The sequence below is a fragment of the Camelus bactrianus genome, chromosome 17 (genome assembly GCF_048773025.1).
Source record: "Camelus bactrianus isolate YW-2024 breed Bactrian camel chromosome 17, ASM4877302v1, whole genome shotgun sequence".
NCBI classification, from domain to species: Eukaryota; Metazoa; Chordata; class Mammalia; order Artiodactyla; family Camelidae; genus Camelus; species Camelus bactrianus.
The window spans coordinates 46,002,577-46,022,959 of record NC_133555.1 but is presented as its reverse complement, the minus strand read 5'-3'; the positions used below and the strand labels follow the sequence as shown (position 1 = coordinate 46,022,959).

General features: G+C 39.9%; 1 protein-coding gene and 1 pseudogene across 1 annotated transcript in view; one reads left to right on the top strand and one right to left on the bottom strand.

Annotated features, from left to right (window-relative positions):
- Positions 1-2,335: 2,335 nt before the first annotated feature.
- The window catches only part of STT3B (STT3 oligosaccharyltransferase complex catalytic subunit B), an 82,792-nt gene continuing 64,744 nt past the window's right edge, over positions 2,336-20,383 (top strand). Inside the window, exon 1 of the mRNA XM_074345357.1 lies at positions 2,336-3,454. Coding sequence (XP_074201458.1) covers positions 3,141-3,454 — 314 coding nt within the window. The 5' untranslated portion in view covers positions 2,336-3,140. The remainder of the gene's footprint in view (positions 3,455-20,383) is intronic.
- Positions 9,627-9,741, bottom strand: LOC123618257 (U2 spliceosomal RNA; annotated as a pseudogene).

Genomic DNA, 20,383 nt, shown 5'->3' with positions numbered 1-20,383 from the left:
CCTTAGTGGTGCCTCTGTAATGCGTGCCTCACAGAAGTAACCTCTGAAATCGCAGATGTTGGCACAGGGAGACTGAGAGGATCTCGTACTAGTCCCTTCTCCAATGTGCCTTCCACATTGCATGCCGGTAAGCGTTTCAAAAGACACAGCTGAGCGTCTCTCTCACTCCATCTCACTCACACCACATCCTGCTTAAAATCCTTTATGCCTCCATATTAGACTCTGGTTAAAACAAAACAAAAACCACCTCTTAACACGGCCTCACTATCTGGCCATTTCTTCAACTCCTATCCTACGTTGTCCCGCTGCTGTTACTGGTTCTTTTCTGGGTTCCTGGTGCTTGCCTCCCCAGCCCCACTGCAGGGCCTCTGCATGTGCTTCTCTACCTGGATAATTCTTTCCATTCTTCTTCTCCTGGTCCATTCATCCTCACCCCCGGTTCTCAGCCCTAGTGCTGCTTCCTGAGGGCAGCATTCTCATCCTGCAGAGATCAGATCTCCTGTGTCTCTCTTCCACAGTGTTGGTCACCTCCCAGTTTTGGTACCTAGTAATGTGATGGGTTAGTCAATGTCCATCTCCCTGGGGCTGGAGCCACATCCCTCATATTCCCTACTGCATCCCATGGTCCACATGGTGCTTGGCATAATGGAGGAGCTCAATAAACACCTACTGGATGAGTCCCTGAGTGGGAGAGTGGAGACCAAGAAAAACAGGTTTTCCTGCTGCTTTCACCCTACTCTTCACTTGCATATGTTCCTTAACAATTCTTGTAAGTACTTCCAGATATACGGTCTTATTTTATATTAACAATTGACATGAAGAGTAGAAAGGGCAACCCAGGCAGGTGACTTGTGCAATGTTACATGGCTAATAAGCAAGTGTGGGGCTAGAACCAAGCTTTGTCACTTTTCAGACCAGGATTCTGGCCATTAAACCACCAAAAAGGAAGCAAAAGAAGATAATGTACAACTTATTACTAGGGAGCGTCTACACAAAAGACAATAAAATAGAAATATCCAAATAAATTAAAATTAAAATGTACAATAAATTCTCTTTCAGGCTGGCAGAACTTGGGTTCATGGAACACAGGCACAAATACTCCTGAGTCCTGGCATTTCAGCACATAAGGCCTGGGCTATGAGAAAGAGCATGTCACCTTTCTGGTATAACAGAGCTCAGTTAATATTCTATCATAATTCTCATTAAAATTTAGATGTTCAAGAAATGTTGGCTATTAAATCGTTAGTGGGAAGGTCTATTTTTGGAAACCGTTTCATCCTTTCCTTAATGAGACTATTTATTTATTTTTGTAAGGAAACGAAGAAAAAAAAAGGTAATTGGTAATTACTTAGCTGGTTGAGTAGCTGGATCCAGTTTCGAAAAGCAACCTCAAACTAAGTATACTTGTTCATTTATCTGACATTTTGAAAAGAAATTTAAGCACAATTTCTGAACGTGTTTACATTTTGGAAATGTGTTAAATTTTTAAGTGACTTAAGAAAATAATTGGATGCCTTTACAATATGAGGGGAATACATGCTTTTACGTTCAGATGTCATTTACCTAGTAACATGGACAATTAATTTACACGAAAAGTTAATTAAATATTTACCGAGTGTTGATTACACTGACAGCTCCGTGCCCCTCCTGGGGCTTATACCAGAGCAATGGAGTCCCTTTTATTTAAACTCGTTTTGCCTTGAGCTTAGTCTACCAGGTAGCACTTTCTTTCCGGGGCCAGGGGCGTCGGGGAAGGGGGAGGAAGGTATAAAAATACAACCTAAACGTGTAAAAAACTTGTGTACAGGGATCTGCAGTCTGCTATCACTGAAGAGAGAATTGGGTAACCGCTGAAACTCCACAGAAAGTTAAATAGTTTCACTTGTGTGTTGGAATGTATGCAACCGTTAACGAGTTCCTGCACGTGCCCACATCTCCAGCGAACAAACGTGATCTCTGCAATCAGGAAAGTATAAGAAGTGAAAAAAGCGACAGCCGCACTTCGCTGGCTCCCACTAGGTCTTTCCCGAGCTAAGGGCTTGTTTGCCGCTCCTCCGCGAGTTTTCAGCGCCGGCAACCTCGTCCTCGCTCGCGTCCTCGGAGGCAGGACGCCGGGTGCAGCCCGCGGGGCGGATCGTGGCGGCGCCGCGGGCGGCTCACTCGCTGCGCCGGGTGCGCGGCGCCCCGGGCGGCCAGCCCCGCCCGCTGGACCCACGCGTCGAGCACTAACTAGGGCAGCGCGCCTGCGCGCCCCGTCACGTGGCGGGCGCTCCGCGCAAAACGGGTTAAAAGTCACGACCGTGGAGAGCCGCGAGCGCCCGGCCGGTCAGCGCGGCGCTCTCCGCTTTTCCGGGACCGACCCTGATGGAGGCCGCCCCGCTATTCCTGACCTCTCCGCCCGGCTCAGCTCCTGCAAAGCTCAGAGCCGCCCGGCACCCCTACCCGGCCGCCAACACAGGCGCGCGAAACCGCGTCTTTCAACTGACAATGAAGCCGTAGCCGCGCAGCACGGCAGCTCCGGGCGAATGCGCGCGAGGCCGGGAGGGGGAGGGGAGAACGGTTGGGCCAAGCCCCGCCCCAGCTCGCGCCCCTATTGGCCGGCACCGCGGTTCTGGGCACGCCCCCTAACGGACCTGTCGCATTGTGACAGGCGGAAGGGCCAGTTCCTGTTGGGTCGGGGGCGGAGTCAGGGGTAGCCTGCGCTCCGCCCGGGCTCCAGGGGGCTCCTCCTCCCGCTCCTCACGGCGGGGCGGGCGGCGGGTGTGAGGGGAATGTCATTGCTGCTCCGAGCCGTGGTGCCGCCTCCGTCTGCTCCTCTTTCTCTGGCGCCCTCGTCCCGTCGGCTCTCGCCGCTGCCGCAGCTGCACCGGGGATACGGATGGCTAGAGGGGCGCAGGGGCCATCCGAGTTGAGAGAGCCGCGGTCGCGGCCGCTGCTGAGGCGGAGACTCCCCGCCGCCGCCTCCACCCCCTGTCCCCCGGCCTCGCGGCGCTGAGGGCGGGCGCGCGCGGCGCTCTTGCCTCCTCCTCCTCTTTCTTCCTCCTCCTCCTCCTCCTCCTCCTCCGGGTCCCCGCCCAGCACCCCTCGCACCAGGCGGCGGCGGCGGCGGCGCGGAGCGAGACCCGCCGCCGGGGCACAACATGGCGGAGCCCTCGGCCCCGGAGAGCAAGCACAAGTCGTCCCTGAACTCGTCCCCGTGGAGCGGCCTCATGGCCCTGGGGAACAGCCGGCACGGCCACCACGGGCCCGGGGCCCAGTGCGCGCACAAGGCGGCGGGCGGCGTGGCGCCTCCGAAGCCGGCCCCCGCGGGGCTGTCCGGGGGGCTGTCGCAGCCGGCCGGCTGGCAGTCGCTGCTCTCCTTCACCATCCTCTTCCTGGCCTGGCTCGCCGGCTTTAGCTCGCGCCTCTTCGCCGTCATCCGCTTCGAAAGCATCATCCACGAGTTCGACCCGTGGTGAGTGCCCGCCGCCCCTCCCCCGCCGCGGCCCGCGGCCCCGGGCCGGCGCCTCCCCCGCCGCTCCGCCCGCACCGGCCGCGCCCCCGCCGGTGGGCGAAGTTCCCCGGAGCGGCCGGGGCGCGGCGTCGGGGGCCCGAGCGGGACCTTGACCCTGGCCCGGCGAGCCTGACGACTCCCGGGAGGGCGGACGGAGCCCTCGCGGCCGGCTCGTCTCGCGGAGTCGGGACCGGCCACGCCGGGCGCCAGACGGCGGACTCCCCGCCTCCCCGCCCGCGGCTCTCGCCTTTCATCTTGGCGGGCGCGTTTCTGGCCGGTTGGGACGGGATCGCGCTGGGGTTGCCCCGTTGCAGTGGAGGGGAGTCCAGATGTGCGGGAGCCGTGTGTGCTCAGCCTCGCAGTTTCACGCGTTTATCATTTCTCGGCTCTCGGACGGGAAGGGAAAAAGCCAGTGAGTGAGGTGTAGGAAGAAAGGAAATAATATCACTGAAAGTGACCTGAAAGCTAGGGGTTGTTGTTTATTTAACGTTAGAGATTTTCAGAGTGGCTTTTTTCGAGGCCCGTAAGAGCACTCAGTACCTCACTGGTCCGCAATTATCTTGGATTGCTTTTTAGAGCAAGATCAGTACTCTGTTAGCCAAACTGTCACCCTCAGTGCGCTCTGCACAATATCCGAAAGCATTGCTTTAGTTCTTTTATTGGTCTCTGCAGGAAGGTTTGTGGATGAGAACAAGCAATACCATAGTGACGAGGAGCCCCAGATTATAATACAGAAGTTGCACGTGGTATCAGGGACTGACCTGGATGTTTTAGGAAATTACCCCCACGAAGAGTACTAGTTAATTGAGACACTAGACTGGTCTGTGAATTATTTAGATAGGAAGACCGCTTTAATTTTTATTCCCCCGGCTTGCGCAACCTGAGTTAAGTATTTTTGGTTTTAACCCAAGTCTGTGCTTTTTAAACTTAATTCATCTTGACCTACCTGCCTTGAGTTAATCTTCCTCCTTTATAATTAGACCCAACTAAACTTGAGGGTATTTGTTTTATCGTTTGAAATGCAGAGAGAAAATGTTCTTAAGAGTTACTAAATATGTGGATAATAAATATCTGGGGGAGTGAGTTACCTGTATATGAAAATACCAGTTGAAGTTGTGTTATGGATAGAAAAATTGGTCGTCTCTTGAACACCAGAGGGTCACACTCTTGGAGAATCCAGTGTAGGTAGACAGTTAACTGTAACATTCTTCTATGAAATGTTTTAATTCCATTTTAGATGTTTGATTTTTTTCAAAAATAACTTTTTGTGTTACTTGGAATTAAGAAAATAAAGTATTGTGAAGCCTTATGAACTAGATAGAGTATGCTTTGTCTTAGCTTTGAAACACATAAGCAAATTAAATAAAAATGAAATTGGAACCAGAAAACGAAAACTGCTAGCTTTTTACTGAACAACGCGAAAAGAGAAAGTTCTGTTTTTTCAGATTACAACAGCAGAAGTGCATGGTTGTCCAAACATTACGGGTAACAAAAATTGTGAATAATATTTCCGGAGAAGGCCGGATAATGTTCAGTAGTAACATTAAGGCTGAAATTAAGAATTGCAGAAAAATTCACGATGGAATGAGATGACTGATATTTTCCCCTTATTTTGAAGGAAGTTTAGATATCTGCATCAAGTCAGCCAAAGATTATTACTGAATTTGAAGATTATAGATTTACCTAGTTGCTTCACAGTGGGTTTTTTTATATGACAAAGAATTAAAAGTTGATTTCTTCTCTAGTTTCAAGAATATGCTTGAAGACATAACCCTTTTTTATTCACATGAAAATTTGTTTTTTCTATGTATAAAAACATTTCAGAAACATCCTTTAATCGAATACATAACTTTGAATTTTAATTCAGATACACTAGTCTAAAGGTATATAAACCTTTTTAGTCTTAAAGACTTAATATAGTTGTTCTCCTTACTGATAGTTTTAATATTTATGTTTTATTATACTCTGGGTTAAGTGTTTATGTTCATAATGTTAGATAATTCTGATTAGTAGTAAATAGCCTTGTATAATAAAGGAATTATCCTTATCCCTTATTGTGAATGGAGATTTGGCAATATAAATCTAATGTCTAAGTATAATTCTGGTTCTTAATGAGAGAATTTTCAGTCCAAAAAAAAAATCCTTTGCTCACTTACGTTTTTCTTTTCATATCTTTTGAAGATCTCAGGTAGTTAGGCATCTTATTCTTACAATCCATTCTTGTTGAAAAAATTTTAGAAGGGGGTTAAGTGTAGATTGCCTGTCATTACCTTGGATTTTAAAAGTGGTTTTCGTACTAACACTTTGATCCTACAAACAGTCTAGTGTTACAACATCTTGAGAGTCTCTCAGATCACTGTTTTAACCTATGGTGGTGATATGAACCTTTCATATTATTTAAATGTTCCTGTCAGGTTCTGTATCCACAAACCAATTTATTCTGGCCTTTTCTTCATATCTCTTACAGGCTTCACTTCTGAAGTCTTTTAGAGGAAAGTTTATTTTCTCTATGAGTTATTTCTATAAACGTTAACAGTACTAATGTAAGATTCTAGCCAGCTGCCAAAGGTGACTCATTGTCACAAAGTTATACTTGTTTTTTAACTTTGTCACTCAAGTGATTCTATAAACCTTACCACTTGTTATAAGGGGTGGTGTATGATGCTGAATAATATTTATTGAATTTTAAAGTACACTGCAGTTTTTTAGAACTTAGTGTTTTTGGTAATGATCTCACCACTTTAGTAATTTCCTCCCTTATCAGTTGAGTGAATCAGACAAGAGGAACACAGTTTGAGAATATGTTGTCTGTACTTGGCAAACATTTGGTTGACCAACTAGTTTAACAGCACCTAATTTTATTGTCTTTTTATCTGGAGCAGAGTGTAGTTTCTACTTATTTTTGTTGTAACTGTTACTACTTTTATATTAACCAGGTGCTTTTTCCATAATCATCTTGTTAAATTGTGGTAGCTTTTCCCACGGAGGCAGGCAGGAGGAGTTGCCCGTTTCCCTGCGTGCACAGGTGTAGTGGATTCCGCCTGGAGTGGGTCCTGGAAGAATTCTGAGCCTCGAGTTAGCTGTAAAGGGGCAGCAGATCCCTTTTTGCAGGGCAGAAAGCTGCAGTTTAGAGTTGAAACTTGGAATGCCGTTTGTCACAGAAACTATGGTATAAACAGGTTTACTAGTACAAACATGTTTTCAGAGGAGTGATAACCCTTTGAAACATAAGCTAGTGTAAATTGGGGACTACTTCTTGTACTTTGAGGTCTCCATGTTTTTCTTCACTTTGCAGATGACAGAAAGGCTATTGACCTCAGTTCTGAAGAAGGCAAAATGGGTAACAAAACCAGTTTTAGAACAGAAACATCCCTAAGTCTTAAAAAGTCACTTTGTGGAGTCATTAGCAACAGCAATCCAGATGCACTTCAGAACACTGAATACTGTCACTGATTTCAGTGTAATTTAAATTTTTCTAGCCTTGAGCTCTTGAGGTCATTCTAAGTCGTGGGAACACTTGAGGGCGGAGGGGCGGGGGCGGTGCAGGGAGTGCTTTGAGCTGCTGGATTGGATGATGGGATTGAACCTGCCCTCATCTGGGTAAGTGGTGGCACCTGTGGGTAGTTAAATCATGGGTTTCATGAGGCGTGCGATAAGCCCTGGGAAGTTGGAATCTGTCAGCAATGACTGGAACTTTTCCTTTTGGGTACTCACATACTGAGGGCTAACTTGGTTAAGACTGCACACCCCTTATACCATAAGTAGTTTGTATAAAAACAGCATTGCTCGTAGAGAAACTCAGAATAAGGAATTGGCCCAGCTGTTACAAATGTGGGGAAATTTACTAGTCTGTAATTTGTCTCTGATTTTTTTGCTCTCAGTAAGTTTTGGGTGGTTTGGGATGTAGAAGAATGTTAAAAATTCTCTGCATTGTAATATTTTATTATGCATCAGTGCATATGTGCTCTCAGAAATAATGGAAAGATGATGTTCTCGAGTGATTGAATCATATTTTTTCCCCTCAATTTGTTTTCTTTGAAAACTTACTGCTATTAGAGATAATCCTGCAATTTACCTGAATTATAAAGCATATCTGTATATTGCTGAATTGGTATGTTATGAAAAATTTCAAGCACACAGAAAAGTTGAAAAAATTGTATAGTGAACACTCACACTGAACCATCTAGATTCTACAGTTAATAGTTACTTCATTTGCTTTATCATATCTTTCTGTCTGTTACTGCTTGTTAAGTCCTGCTTGCAGATACTGCTGGTGCACTGTCCACTGTAATGTGAAGAATGTTGTCTTTGTTCCTCAACTCTGTGATAAAGAGGATCTCTTATTTCTGGATAGCATTTATTTTCTGTAATACTGGAACATAATGATTATAGATACTTACATGACCTCCTCAGTTGGACTGCGTATTAGACTCAGATTCAGTCATTCTAGGGTTTCTTTAAGTAACTCACCTGAGTACATAAGTCAGAGCATTAGCCCAAGTCCGGTAAATGACTTGACTTTGAATCTGATGTCTCAGGAGGAGAAACTCTGAAGTTGTTGGAAAGGTGTTGATGTTGATTTTATTAGGGTTAGTTTAATGTGGAACACCTGAACTTTTGAGTTATCCGAAGCCTTTTATTGGTCAGCCTGTTGCTTACCCGGTCTTATTCATGCTCGCTCTTTTCCACGTTTTATCCAGATGTAATGGTTAACTTAATTTTATGTATGTTTGCAAAAGTGGCTTCTGTCAGTCCTTACAACAAATAGGGAAGAAGGAAAACATTTTCAAATAATATAGGACCCACAGCTCTAATATGAGCCAAATTAACACTGTTGAAAGGGAAAAACTACGAATGGTAAACGTGCTCCTCCATCTTCACTCCTTTAGTTGCTTTACCTTATTCTGGTGGACATTTTTGTTTTTAAACTACTCTTTTCTGGGAAGGCTTCTGTGCCCCTACTTTACCTACTTCTGACTATGAATAATTTCTAGGGATTTAAAAATTGATAGAAAGTGGCAATACCGTTAAGATTTTTTTTTAAGTGTCAGGTGAGGGTAAGGCTTGGAAAAAATAGGAGCAGCTGCTAGATGCTCTTGTATTTTAGGTAAATGGAGGTTAGCTGGCATTTGTAGACTTGCCAGGAAGCCTAACTATTTGGAATTTTATTTCTTTGGAAAAGTGCTTTCATAGTTTTAAATGAAAGACACTTTAACATATTTTGGGATATAACCTGTATGTAAGCTGGTGAATGTCTTTATGGTGGTCAGGTTTGTACCATTTTTAGAAAAACTTTCTAGAAAATTGTGACTGGTACACTTAAGCTGACCGTGACTTCTTTCTCTAGAACTTAGTATTACAGGATAATTTTAATATATGTTCTAAAAAGTAGTAGATGCTTAGTTTTTACATTATCTTATAATTTGATAACAGATTTTAGAATTGAAGAGATAAGGTGACATCTTTTATTTCTGTAGATAAAAGGTATTTCAATTCAGGATTCCTCTCAGAGGAAATCTATATCCTTTTTATTGCACCCTCTGCCTCCAAGGCAGGCTTAAATGAAAGTGGCCTCCATTTAATTTATGTTTTTTAATCAGCTGCCCTGACTTAAGTCTTAACATGTTGGCCTATCAGAATGCCTGAGCACAGTCCCTGCTCTTGCTAATTACCCTCCCTAGTTGGATGATGGCTAATTACTTTGCTGCTTTTGATGTAGGGAAGAGAGAAGAGTTGATGATGGCTTAAAGTTTTTAAACCTGGATGACTAGCGAATTTTCAGAGTGGGGCTTTTAAGCGAAGAGCTAAATGAGAGGAAAAGATGATTGAATCCAAGTGAATGTTGTTTTCATTGAGAGTTGTCTGTAAAAAGTTCAGAGTAATGAGGTTAGAAATATTAAGCCATTCCAATTAAGGGAATTATGGGGTGGAAGCTAAACTCTCAGAGTAGACTCCGGATTCTGTAGCATAAAGGACTTTTAGAGTAGGTGTTGGCTGGCTTGTCTTGTTTTCTGAGCAAGGAAGCTGACCACCAGAGGGGTGAAGTACCTTCTCTAAGACGGTACAGTTGTGGCTTGGCTAGATTCTTTTCTGTTTGCTTCCCACCTCTATTTGCGTTAGAGGAAGTTTTTTGAGAAGTTGTTGGAAAATTATTTCAGATGATGAGGGAAAGTTAGTTTCTACCATTCACTTCCAACTGATGAGAACAGATACTACACTTGATCTTAGCCAAAAGGCCTAGAAGTGATACCATTCACCTTAAATTGACCGTATGGGAGATGTTGGCAGTTCAGGTTTAGCTATATGGAAACAGCTTTTGTGTGAAATTTGACTTCTTTAGAACTAGTGACTTAAAACACCGGCGTCAGTTATCTATAATTTCCAGGAGTTAACAGTGTCCACAGTCTAACTTTTCACTTATTTTTTGACTTTCTGTCTTAATTTGTATCCCAAGAGAAATATTATTGCAAAAAGACATAAAGAAATTTTATGTTTCCATTAGTAGTGATGATTTGTTGATAACCAAGTCAGTAATGTTTCTTTTGGGGTTTCCTTTTAATTTCTTTTTCATGCCTTGCAGGTTTATTAGCTATTCTCGGGTAGTTAAAGATTTTTCTTCACACTCTGGGTATTCTTTTCTTTAGTGATATCTAGCAATCTCTCCAGCCTACAGATGTCTTAAATTATTGGACTCCTCTCTCACTCCATAGACAGATGGATAGATAATATTACAGCATATACTGTTCTCTATACTCTTAAAAATTAAAATCCATTGATCTTGAATTTATAAAGTTCCAGTGTATGCATAGCTTAAATTATTATTTGTTGCTGGCCAGATGAATGGCGTTAGTGAAGAGTCATGACTGGAAACTCACTTGTGACCACCATGCTTATTTTTTTAAAAAATTGAGATACAATTTTTACCTCCAATGTACGTATTTGATATTAGTACTCATTTTGAAAGATCACCAGGGTAAGTCTGTAGTTAACATCCATCTCCTTACATAGTTAGCAAAAATTTTTTTTCTTGTGATGAGAACTTTTTAGATCTATTCTCTTAGCAGTTCATACCTATTCTTAAAACACCAGTAACTCCTGTAGATTATACCCTGTTTAAGAAAGTTTTATTATTTTTTAATATTGTATTTTTAAATTTTAATTTTTTTATTGAAGTACAGTTACAATGTGTCAGTCTCTGGTGTACAGCACAATGTCCCAGTCATGCATGTACATACATATATTCATTAAGGAAGTTTTATTATGAAACTAAATTATACCATCTTCTGTAATCCACAGGGAAACTAATGGAGTACAGAACCATTGAAAGGCGGCACTCTTAAAGTTTTTGAGATATTATTCGAAAATGTCTTAAATATTTACATAATCAAGAGAAAAGATATGTGTTCTACAAAAGCTTTTTTTTAATCAATGAGAAGATGTTCAGTTTCAGTGTTTTAAAAAACTTTTATGGTGAAATATACATTCTGAAAAGTATATAAACCCAGTGTATAGTGTAATGACTAATTATAAAGTAAACACCCATGTGACCATTACCCAGATCATCAAGAACATCGCCACTGCCTCAGAAGTCTTGGTGTGCACTTTCTCAGTCTGTCCCTTCTCCACCACACACTTTTATAGTTAATTACATCCTTTCATTTTATCATTGGTGATTCAATTATGTGTCCATTCCTAAATAATAAAATTTAGTTTTTCCTCTTTTAAAACTTTAGAAGAGTACACTTGTGACTTTTGTGTCTTGCTTTTTTTTCCTCATCATTGTTTTTAAGATTCATCTTCATTGATCAAAGGGTCATTGTGAGTACAAAATTATTGAGACTACATAGAAGAGGCAGAGGATGAGATATCACTGTTTTTCAAGAGACAAATGATCATCAAATAATCAGATAAATCCAAGATTACTAGATTTTAAACTATGGCTTTTGCCAACTGTTGTTCATTTTAAAGTATACATATTAAAATTTACACAAGGAAAGGAGTTGCTGTAGTTCTTGAAAGAAGGAAGGAAAGAGAATGGTGAAAGGGGATCTGAAACTGTAGGGATTTAGTAAAACACTAAGAATGGACTGTGTAGATACCATGGACTCTTGAACAGCCTTTTTTTCTCTTAACGTTGTTGTTCATGTTGCTTTCGTCTTCCAGTCCTCCATTGCTACCACTTAATATTCTTTCCTTATATTATTATGACCTGGGTTCTTGGACTTTTTAACCAACAGAATTGATAAGAAGCCAGATGAGGAATTCAGGCAAGGCTTTATTGCTGCAACACAAGGGAGCAAAAACTAGTAACAGGTTCCCTTGCTTGCTCCTGGAGTTGGGGAAGCGAGCTTGGTCCCTTAAGTGGGGTGAGGGTAGGGGAGCATATGGTGGGTCGAGCCTGAGGGGTGACTTAGGTGGTCTCTCCACCTCCTTGATGGTGCTGTGTGCAGGCATCATGTGCAGTAACCTGCTTTTGCTCCCAGCACCTTAGAGGTGGCAGTTGGGTTTTGGCCTTTTTGTATCTTGTTGCTCATAGTTTTCCCCAACTGTGCATGTATGCATTTATTTTTAGTCCCTTATAGTTTCTTTGTATCCTGTTGCTCAAGGAGCCTGTGTGCAGGTGCAAGCACTGCAGTAAATGGTCCCAGGTCCCAGCCTGTCTCAATATCTTTATTTCTTTTATTGATTTAATAGTTGTCTTGGTCTTCAGGAAGAATAGGAGAGGTGTAACAGTAGGATCCTTTCAGAAACTCTAAAGGGGATAAAAAGGTTTTTGGAGAATGGTAAAGAAAAGGTGGTGGATATTTATGCAGGAACTTGGTATCTATTGGGGTGTGAGAATTGCTCATTGTGTTAGCAAGTGATTTAAGGATACTATTGGAAATGTGATTCCAGCTTACAAACTTTCAATTAGAAAGCAGTTCTTGAGTGAAACAGTAAATATGAATGCTTTTAATGCATTTCTATTTATCCATCAGAATTTGATCAAATTTGATGGTATTTTTCTGCTGTGCATAAGTGTGGAACCATGCTACTTGAATGGATAACAGTTGATTGTTTTGTGAACATATAAAGGACTATATCATTAATTTGTTATTAATCAGAAAAGAATTTAAATCTAGGACTTTCTTTCTTTAAACTCAATTTAGTCAACTTAAAATTTAAATCAAGTATCATAAAGAAGACATACTTATTACTCTTCCTTTCCCAAATCCCATGTAATACATACCAGAGAGAAACTTTGAATTAGGCTTTATTTGAATAATGGTCCAACATAATGACGTAAGCTATTTTGACACCTCTAGTATTCCTCTTATGTGAATTCTCCAGGGAAGTAGGGATAATTTTCTGAAATGGATTCACTGTTAGGAAACATGCCCAGCATACTTCTTTCAGAAATAACAATCCAATATAGCTTACCGCTTTATGTGAGAGGTATAGGTACAAGTTTTATTAATCCCAGTATAAAGCAGACATACTTCAGTTAAATTTTGTTTGACTGTTCATTTAACTAAATAGGCCAGAGCCATTTTGAAGAAGATTTTAATACCTGTAATGTAAAAACACTCAAGGAGACTTAAGTTGCTTTTTGCCTAAATTGGCAAGACAGTTATGGTGCCATGGTGCTCATTTCCCCCTCTAATTAATAATAATAACAACAACAACTTATTGTTACTATTATTATAAACAAACAAGATTCTTCAGAGTAAGAACATCATTTCTAATCTTCCTAGAATATCTACACTGTATTAGGAACATAATGTTCAATTCTATGTTTTGGTGATGATAGTAATAATACAGAAAGTGCTTACTGTGTGATGCCTTGATAAACCTTGGATTTCACTGTGATGTCAGTAGAATCACATGTAGTTGAGATATTGTGATTTATAATAAATATGTATATGATCTTGATTCCCTAAAACCGTTGGAATTTCCTAGAAGTTGAGAGTTGAAGGTGTCTTCTGTTATGTTAATGAGTGACTTTTGGAAAGCCTCTGGGTAACCTAAGATGGGAGATGGTTGCAGGTGGAGCCAACCCTGTGATTAGAGATTTGGAGCTTTCAGTCCCACCCCCTGACTTCTGGGGAGGCAGGAGGGGTTGGGGTGGTGATTTAATCACCAGAGAACCACCAGTGGCCAGTAATTCAGTTATGCCCATGGAGTGTATTAATGGAGTTGCCATAAAAACCTGACAATCAGTTTGGAGAGCTTCTAGGTTGGTAACTTGTGGAGATTCAGGGAAAGTGGTGAGTTCAGAGAGGGTAGAAAGCTCTGCACCCCTTCCACAGAGCTTTTGCTATGCATCTCTTCCATCTGGCTGTTTGTGAGTTCTATCCTTTTACAATAAACTGGTGATCTAGCAAATAAGAAATTTCTCTGACTTCTGTGAGCCACTCTAGTATATTCATGGAACCCAAGGAGGGAGTCATTGCACCTTTCATGTATAGCTAGTTGGTTAGAATCACATGACAACCTGGACTTGTGATTGGCATCTGAAGTTGATGGGGTGCCCAGTCTTGCAGAATACTGAGCCCTTAACCTGTGGGATCTGATGTTCTCTCCAGGTATATAGGGTCAGTTGAATTGTAGGATACCCAGGTGGTGTGGAAAAACACCCCCAGGTCTCTCTCATGCCCTAGAATTGCTGGTGAACCTTTTGGTAGTGAACGTGATAATCTCACTGTAAATAAAGGTGTCATTTTAATCTTATAGAAGAGGGAAAGAGTTGATGAAGAAAGGATATGATTAATGCTTATTGAAGTAATTTATGTGAGCATCAGTGATTGCCATCCACTATTGAGAGATGACTAGTTGGGTGAATGGATACCTTAGGAAGAACATAAAGGGAAGGAGATGTTAGTTACACAGATATTTCTTCTGAGAGTTCTGTCTGAAGTTTTAACTTACTAGTTAAAGAACATCGAATAAGAAAAGACAGACTAGTTAATATCAAAAATATGAAAAAAGTTTCAATGCTGTTAACTTTTGAGATGATAAATGTAGAAAGGTATCAGCAATAGAGGTAAAATTCATAAGCTGGCATTTTGTTTGAACTTGAGAAGTATCTTGATGTGGAAGAATAGAAACGATCATTGTATACACAGGAATTAGTTAGAATATACTAAGTTCATACAAATGATGAGTTTGGGTGGGGTTAGATTAATGATCCATTTGGTTTCTTGGCTCCTAATTTAACTTTATGACTATAGATAATTAATATGGAAATGAAGCAACACTTTAGGAAGCCACAGCTCTGACTGATCTCATTTAAACTCTACCATAAGAGGTTAAATGATACTAAATAAAAGTACTCATTAGGGATGAAATAAGTTGCTTGTCTCCATTAAAGTGTCTGCAGTGGAAGTAGTTTTGTCTTTGTCTAATCTCAGGGAGGGTCTTTGACTACTGTAGATCTTAAGAGTTAAGTAAACCAATATATAAAGTCTTTATCTTCTTTTACTATGGATTGAACTCTAACAAAATGACTGATTAGCTCTTTAATTATACTGTTACTCCATGTGATAATAGCAGTATTCCTGTGAGTCCTAAAACTGATGTGCTGTAATGATCTCACAACATGTTTTTGCTTAAAAATGATGTGTGCTTTTTTAACCTTTATCCATCAGTTCCTTTAAAAAAAAAAACCTGTAATAGTGAGGAGGGTTTGTTGAATATATTGACAATTAAAATGTTGCATTCATTCTTAAATTTAAAAATGTAATAAACTTGTTTCATGGAAGTCTGATTTCAATCCTAATATTTTAACTTAGCTGTAGCTAAAGAAATCGTTTATTTTAATATGCTAAGCAGCTTTCTGGCATCTGAAAGGAACAGTATAATGAAACACCGCAGCAGATAAAATAAATGTAATCTTAAAACTATAAAGGCCAGTCATTTCTTCAAAGTAGAAAAATGAACTTGAGGAGCAACTAAAATCTTTTTAAACAATATTTTTTGAAGGTTGCTAAAATGAGTCAGTCACTTCATTAGAAAGGGGGATCTTTTCTCCTGTTTAAGATACTTTATTTGGGTTGTTAAAATGATAAATGAAGTGTTCGATACAAACAGCATTTAAAGCAAAAAAAGTTTTTTCCTTCTGAAATAATCATTTTAGATTTTTTGAAAGTTTGTGTAATAAGTAGTGGATGTCATAGTTGGTGGATGTCGTAGTTGATGGATGTGAATTGCCACATAATGTCATAAAACTTTGTAAATCAAACTATGAGAATGCAACTTGCATATAAAATAGTGTATGTACCCATATACATAGTTAAGAACATATTGATAAACCCCTGTGATACCCCTACCCAAATGCAGAACTGGAACATTATCAATTTCACATTTATCCATGTTCTTTCTCTAACCTATCTTCCTGGTTTTCCTCTTAGCTCTAGGAAACCATTATCCTGAGTTTTGTTAAGCATTTCCTTTGTCATATTTAAAAAAAAAAAACAGCTCATGTATGTATTGCTAGACAATATTTTGAAAAAAAAGACAATATTTTGCAAAGTTTGCTTTGTTTGGAGCTTTAAAAAGATAATGTCATCATATATATAAGCTTTTCTGCCTTGAATTTATACATTTTCTATTTGAACATTTGGGTTTTCTACTTTTTGCTTTTATGAATAACCCTACTATGAACAGTAAAAACTATGCTCTCTGATGCATATGTGCACGTGTTTGCTAGAGTGTATACCTGGGAATTTTGTCATAATGTTTCAGTTATTTATAAAAATATACCATCCAAACTTAGTGACAAGGCAGCATTTCCTTATTTCACAATGTTGACTGGGAGGTTCCTCTGCTTCCTGATATGAGCTGTGGGGCTGGGATGATTTCAGTCATCTGGAGACTCAGCTGGGGGGTTTGGCTACTTGGTGTATGTGGCTGCTAGGGCTGCCTCACAGCATGGCAGCTGGGTTCTGAGAAAGAGCTTTCTGAGGGAGGGGACGTTTCCAGGCCAGCCTCTTTCTGAGTCAAGAGAGAAGATGCACCCACAGACAAACACAGTTGTTTCGAGCCTTCTTTAGAGATTGGTGGCCACGGTGTATTTATCATTATTATCTCCTGTGAAATATCTGTTTATGTCTTTGGTTTGTTTGTTTGTTTTAAATTGAGTGGCTTTGTATTTTGGTTGTGGCGGGGAGGTGATACTAAGTCTAGGTTAGATTTGTTGCAAATCTTACTGCATTTTGTGGCTTATTGGTCCTTAAGCAATTCTGTAAGATAAATATTTCATTAGCCCTATTTTACAGATGAGAAGGGTCTGTACTGCTTAGTATATTAAGAGAGTGGGCCTTGAAGTCAGACAGCCTCAGGGGTATTTTTGGTATAGAGACTAGCATATACACTTATGTACAGTTATGCAATGGCATGATGCTTCCAGCAGTCTGCTCCTTACAAGTATTTTTTTATTCTTTTATGGTCAATTACGTTTTAGGTAAAGTGCGACTTGTTATGAGGAAACCAAGGCCTCAGAGTGACGGATCTAGAACCAGTGCATTCAGCTCCAGGTTCTCGCTAGTCTTACCCGCTCCCCCAGTCCTCAAGTTTTTTTCCTCTAAATTATTCTGTTGGATCCGTCAGTCAGAATCTGCCAGCACATTTCAGACATTTGTGTTTTTGGTAGCCAGACTAGGTCTGCTCCCAGTCCTCCTACTTAGAGGGGATGCTGGGGTTCTCGGAACACAGTAGAAAGAAATTGGCTGACATTTGAGACGTCAAATCTCAATTTCTTCTTGACTGACTCTACTTCCAAACTTTGTCATGGAAATTAAGATTAAGTGTTGTGGTCAGCATTTTTTTTTTAATTATGATAGAAGCTACAGAGTCCCAAGTAATATTCAGATACTTGCCATATGTACTTCAAAAAGAACACTGTAGGCAGGCATCAAGTGGTGCTGAGTTGCTTGAAAACTGAAAATGCCACAGAGCAATTCTGAATTCCACAATGCAAGACTTTGCATAAATTGAAGCAGCTTTCTCTCATGCCTGAACAAATGCAAAATACACAGAAATAAATGGACACTTTTTACCAACCCTCAAGTTGGGAAAATTGTTCTTTGTTACACTGTAGTTTCTGACCATGACAATTCTGCATGTAGAAGACAGACGCCTCAGTACAGGTTTCCAGTGTAAAAGCCGTGCTGAGGGCAGCAGGCTTAATTTCATGTCACTTCAGATTTCTTGGGTCCAAGATGCAAAGGCAGAAATGAAAATGATAATAGTGCTTGTGCTTACTGGAGGGATTCTTTGACATACAGTGGGATACAGAGCATCTTTGAACTTTGACTCACAAACGTTTTCCACCAGTGATACCAGCCTTTGCATGACTGAGCCTCTTGTTCATTTTAATTTTTTCCAGCCCCATATTCTTTCACTTCCAGTGTCCTGCGTGAGAATTAGTTACTCTTCTCAGGAAGTAAACGGCAGTATGACATATTTGCTGTAATGTTACTATGATAAAAGTATAGGTGTCAGGTAATTTGGCAAAAAGTGCAAAGCTAGATTCCACCAGGTTGAGAATAGTACAACGCCATTTGTCAAAAAGAGGGAAAAGATTAAATCTGTTTAAAATTCAGTAAATGCATTTGTAACATTTGTAATTCTCAGAATAAACATGTTTTAAAACAGAGTATGCTAATCTCTCAGGAGTTTAGTACATGCTATTAGTTTATAGAAATTAATAAAACTACTTTAGATATGTGAAGGATACTAAAGCTTGCTTATTGTTCACTATTTCCTATCACCTCTTCTTCGACCCCAAAATGTGGATTAAAAGGGAAGAGAAAATTGAATCATTCTCTTTTGATTCTTTCTTAGTTCTTTGAGTATATTTGCTCACACTTTCTGTTTGCAAATGAGATGACTAAAGCTAGGTAAATTGGATCCCTTTTTTCCCCTCTGGATTATAGAATGAACTTTATACCTAGAAGAGAACATATAAATTATTTGTTGGAGTGCTTGCCAAATTGTGTTCTGCAGAACACATATCCCAGGAATTGTAGTTCACAGCTAAATAATCTGTGATAATTTAAATTTACCCAAACTGCATACCCCATCCACTTATTTACAATACATACTAGTATGCTAAAAAATGAGGAGTTCTTGAACAAAATACTAATTTAATTTAACATAGTGTTTACATAATTTAGGAAACACTGTAGGTTTTTTTTTTTTTTTAATTACTGTTCCCTTGAATGCAGTTCAAAAAGACTAATTCAGTTGCTTTATTTGGTAGATGAGGAACCTGAGACCTAATGATACTGATTTTCTCAGTCATAGAGCTACAGCTAGAACTGCCAGCCTCCCAGGTTTGGAATCGTTCCATCTTTCTTCTTTTGTTTGAATTACTGTGTTGTGGACATCAAGTATATCCACATTATCATGGAAGCACATCTATTTTTTCATAGCTAAACAAGTGAGTATCTATCTGCTCATTCATACCATCCACCTAATTTGTCTTGGTGACTGAGTATTTTGACACTCAGCTCTTCAGCTTAATAATTTGTCAGATTTTAACACTATATGATGGTTTATGAGTATGCCTCTTCTTAAGTCTTAAAATTTAAGATGTCCAGAGAAGGCCTGTATACATTGCTTATTTTGAGTAATTGTTTTATGTTACCTCTTGATGTTACTTTCTCCTGAATGTTGTTCACTCTCATTTTGAACATATAGTTGACCAAAACCCCTTTTGGTTCTTAAATCTCAGCAAATTGGGGGTCATGGGATATTATTACTATAGATAATGCTTCTTAGTTGGAAATCTTATTTCTATAATATATGAATATGTCTTGGCTTAAATATATTATACTGCATATTTATAAAGCAAATGCTTATTAGCTGGAAATCTCATAGTATACTACAGTATGTTATATAATATTAATATTGACATTATATAATTATCTAATAACAAATAAACATAAATATAACATGTTTATATAGATAACATTTGTTGGCAATTGTGATTCTGTGGTATATGAACATGTGCCTGACTAAAATGTGTACGTGTGTGTGCTTTGTAGGAAGAAAGAAAACATGCAGTCGTTTGCACCTGTCTCTTTTGTGTGGAGTCTATTGGCTTTAGCTGAGCAAAAAGTATTACTGGATAGTTTTAATTTATCAAATACACTATTTTATATGTGATTTTAGAATTCTTTTTCAGATTGTTCTTGAATGGCATTAAAACATTTATATCATCTTCTTATTTTGATATGATTTTTTGGTGCCAGCCTGTCATCATTGTTTCTTTTCTTCCCCAGTTAGTTTATTAAGTGCCCTTGATAAAGCAGAACATACTCCTTTTTCAAATGGATATTTATGAAAATTGGTAGCTGTCACTGACAGTTAAGGCAGAAGTTAAGAGACAGAACTAAAATATGGACATGTGTTTGAAAGTAGTGTCTTATGTTCTTATGAGAGCTAATATCTTTTTGATTTGTAATGCATCTCACCTTCAGTGGGAAGGTACAGGGAAGCTCTGCAGACACGTTCAGCTTTTGAACAACCCTTGGTTTTCCCAAGTGTTGCTCGGGAGTAGAGAAACAGGTAGCTTGTCTACCTGATAAATACAGCATTCTCTCTGCTTCTGGGAGGTCTTGAATCAAAATGACCCACCCATCAGTTGTAAGAGCCAGGGAGGTTAGTGGGAGAAGTCTTACGACCCAGTTGCAACTGCTCGTACATGAATGTACGTGGTGGTCTGATGGTGTGGTAGTAGTGGTCAGTCTGTATTTGTTGGTCTTTTCAAACTTTAGAATTGACCTAGTAATAAAATAGGGGGGAAAATGACTTCTTTATTCAATACCACTAGTAAAAATTGGAAATTTTATTGTTTTGCTGTTACTTAAATACTGATAGGAATCTCTAATCATATTAGGCTTGAAA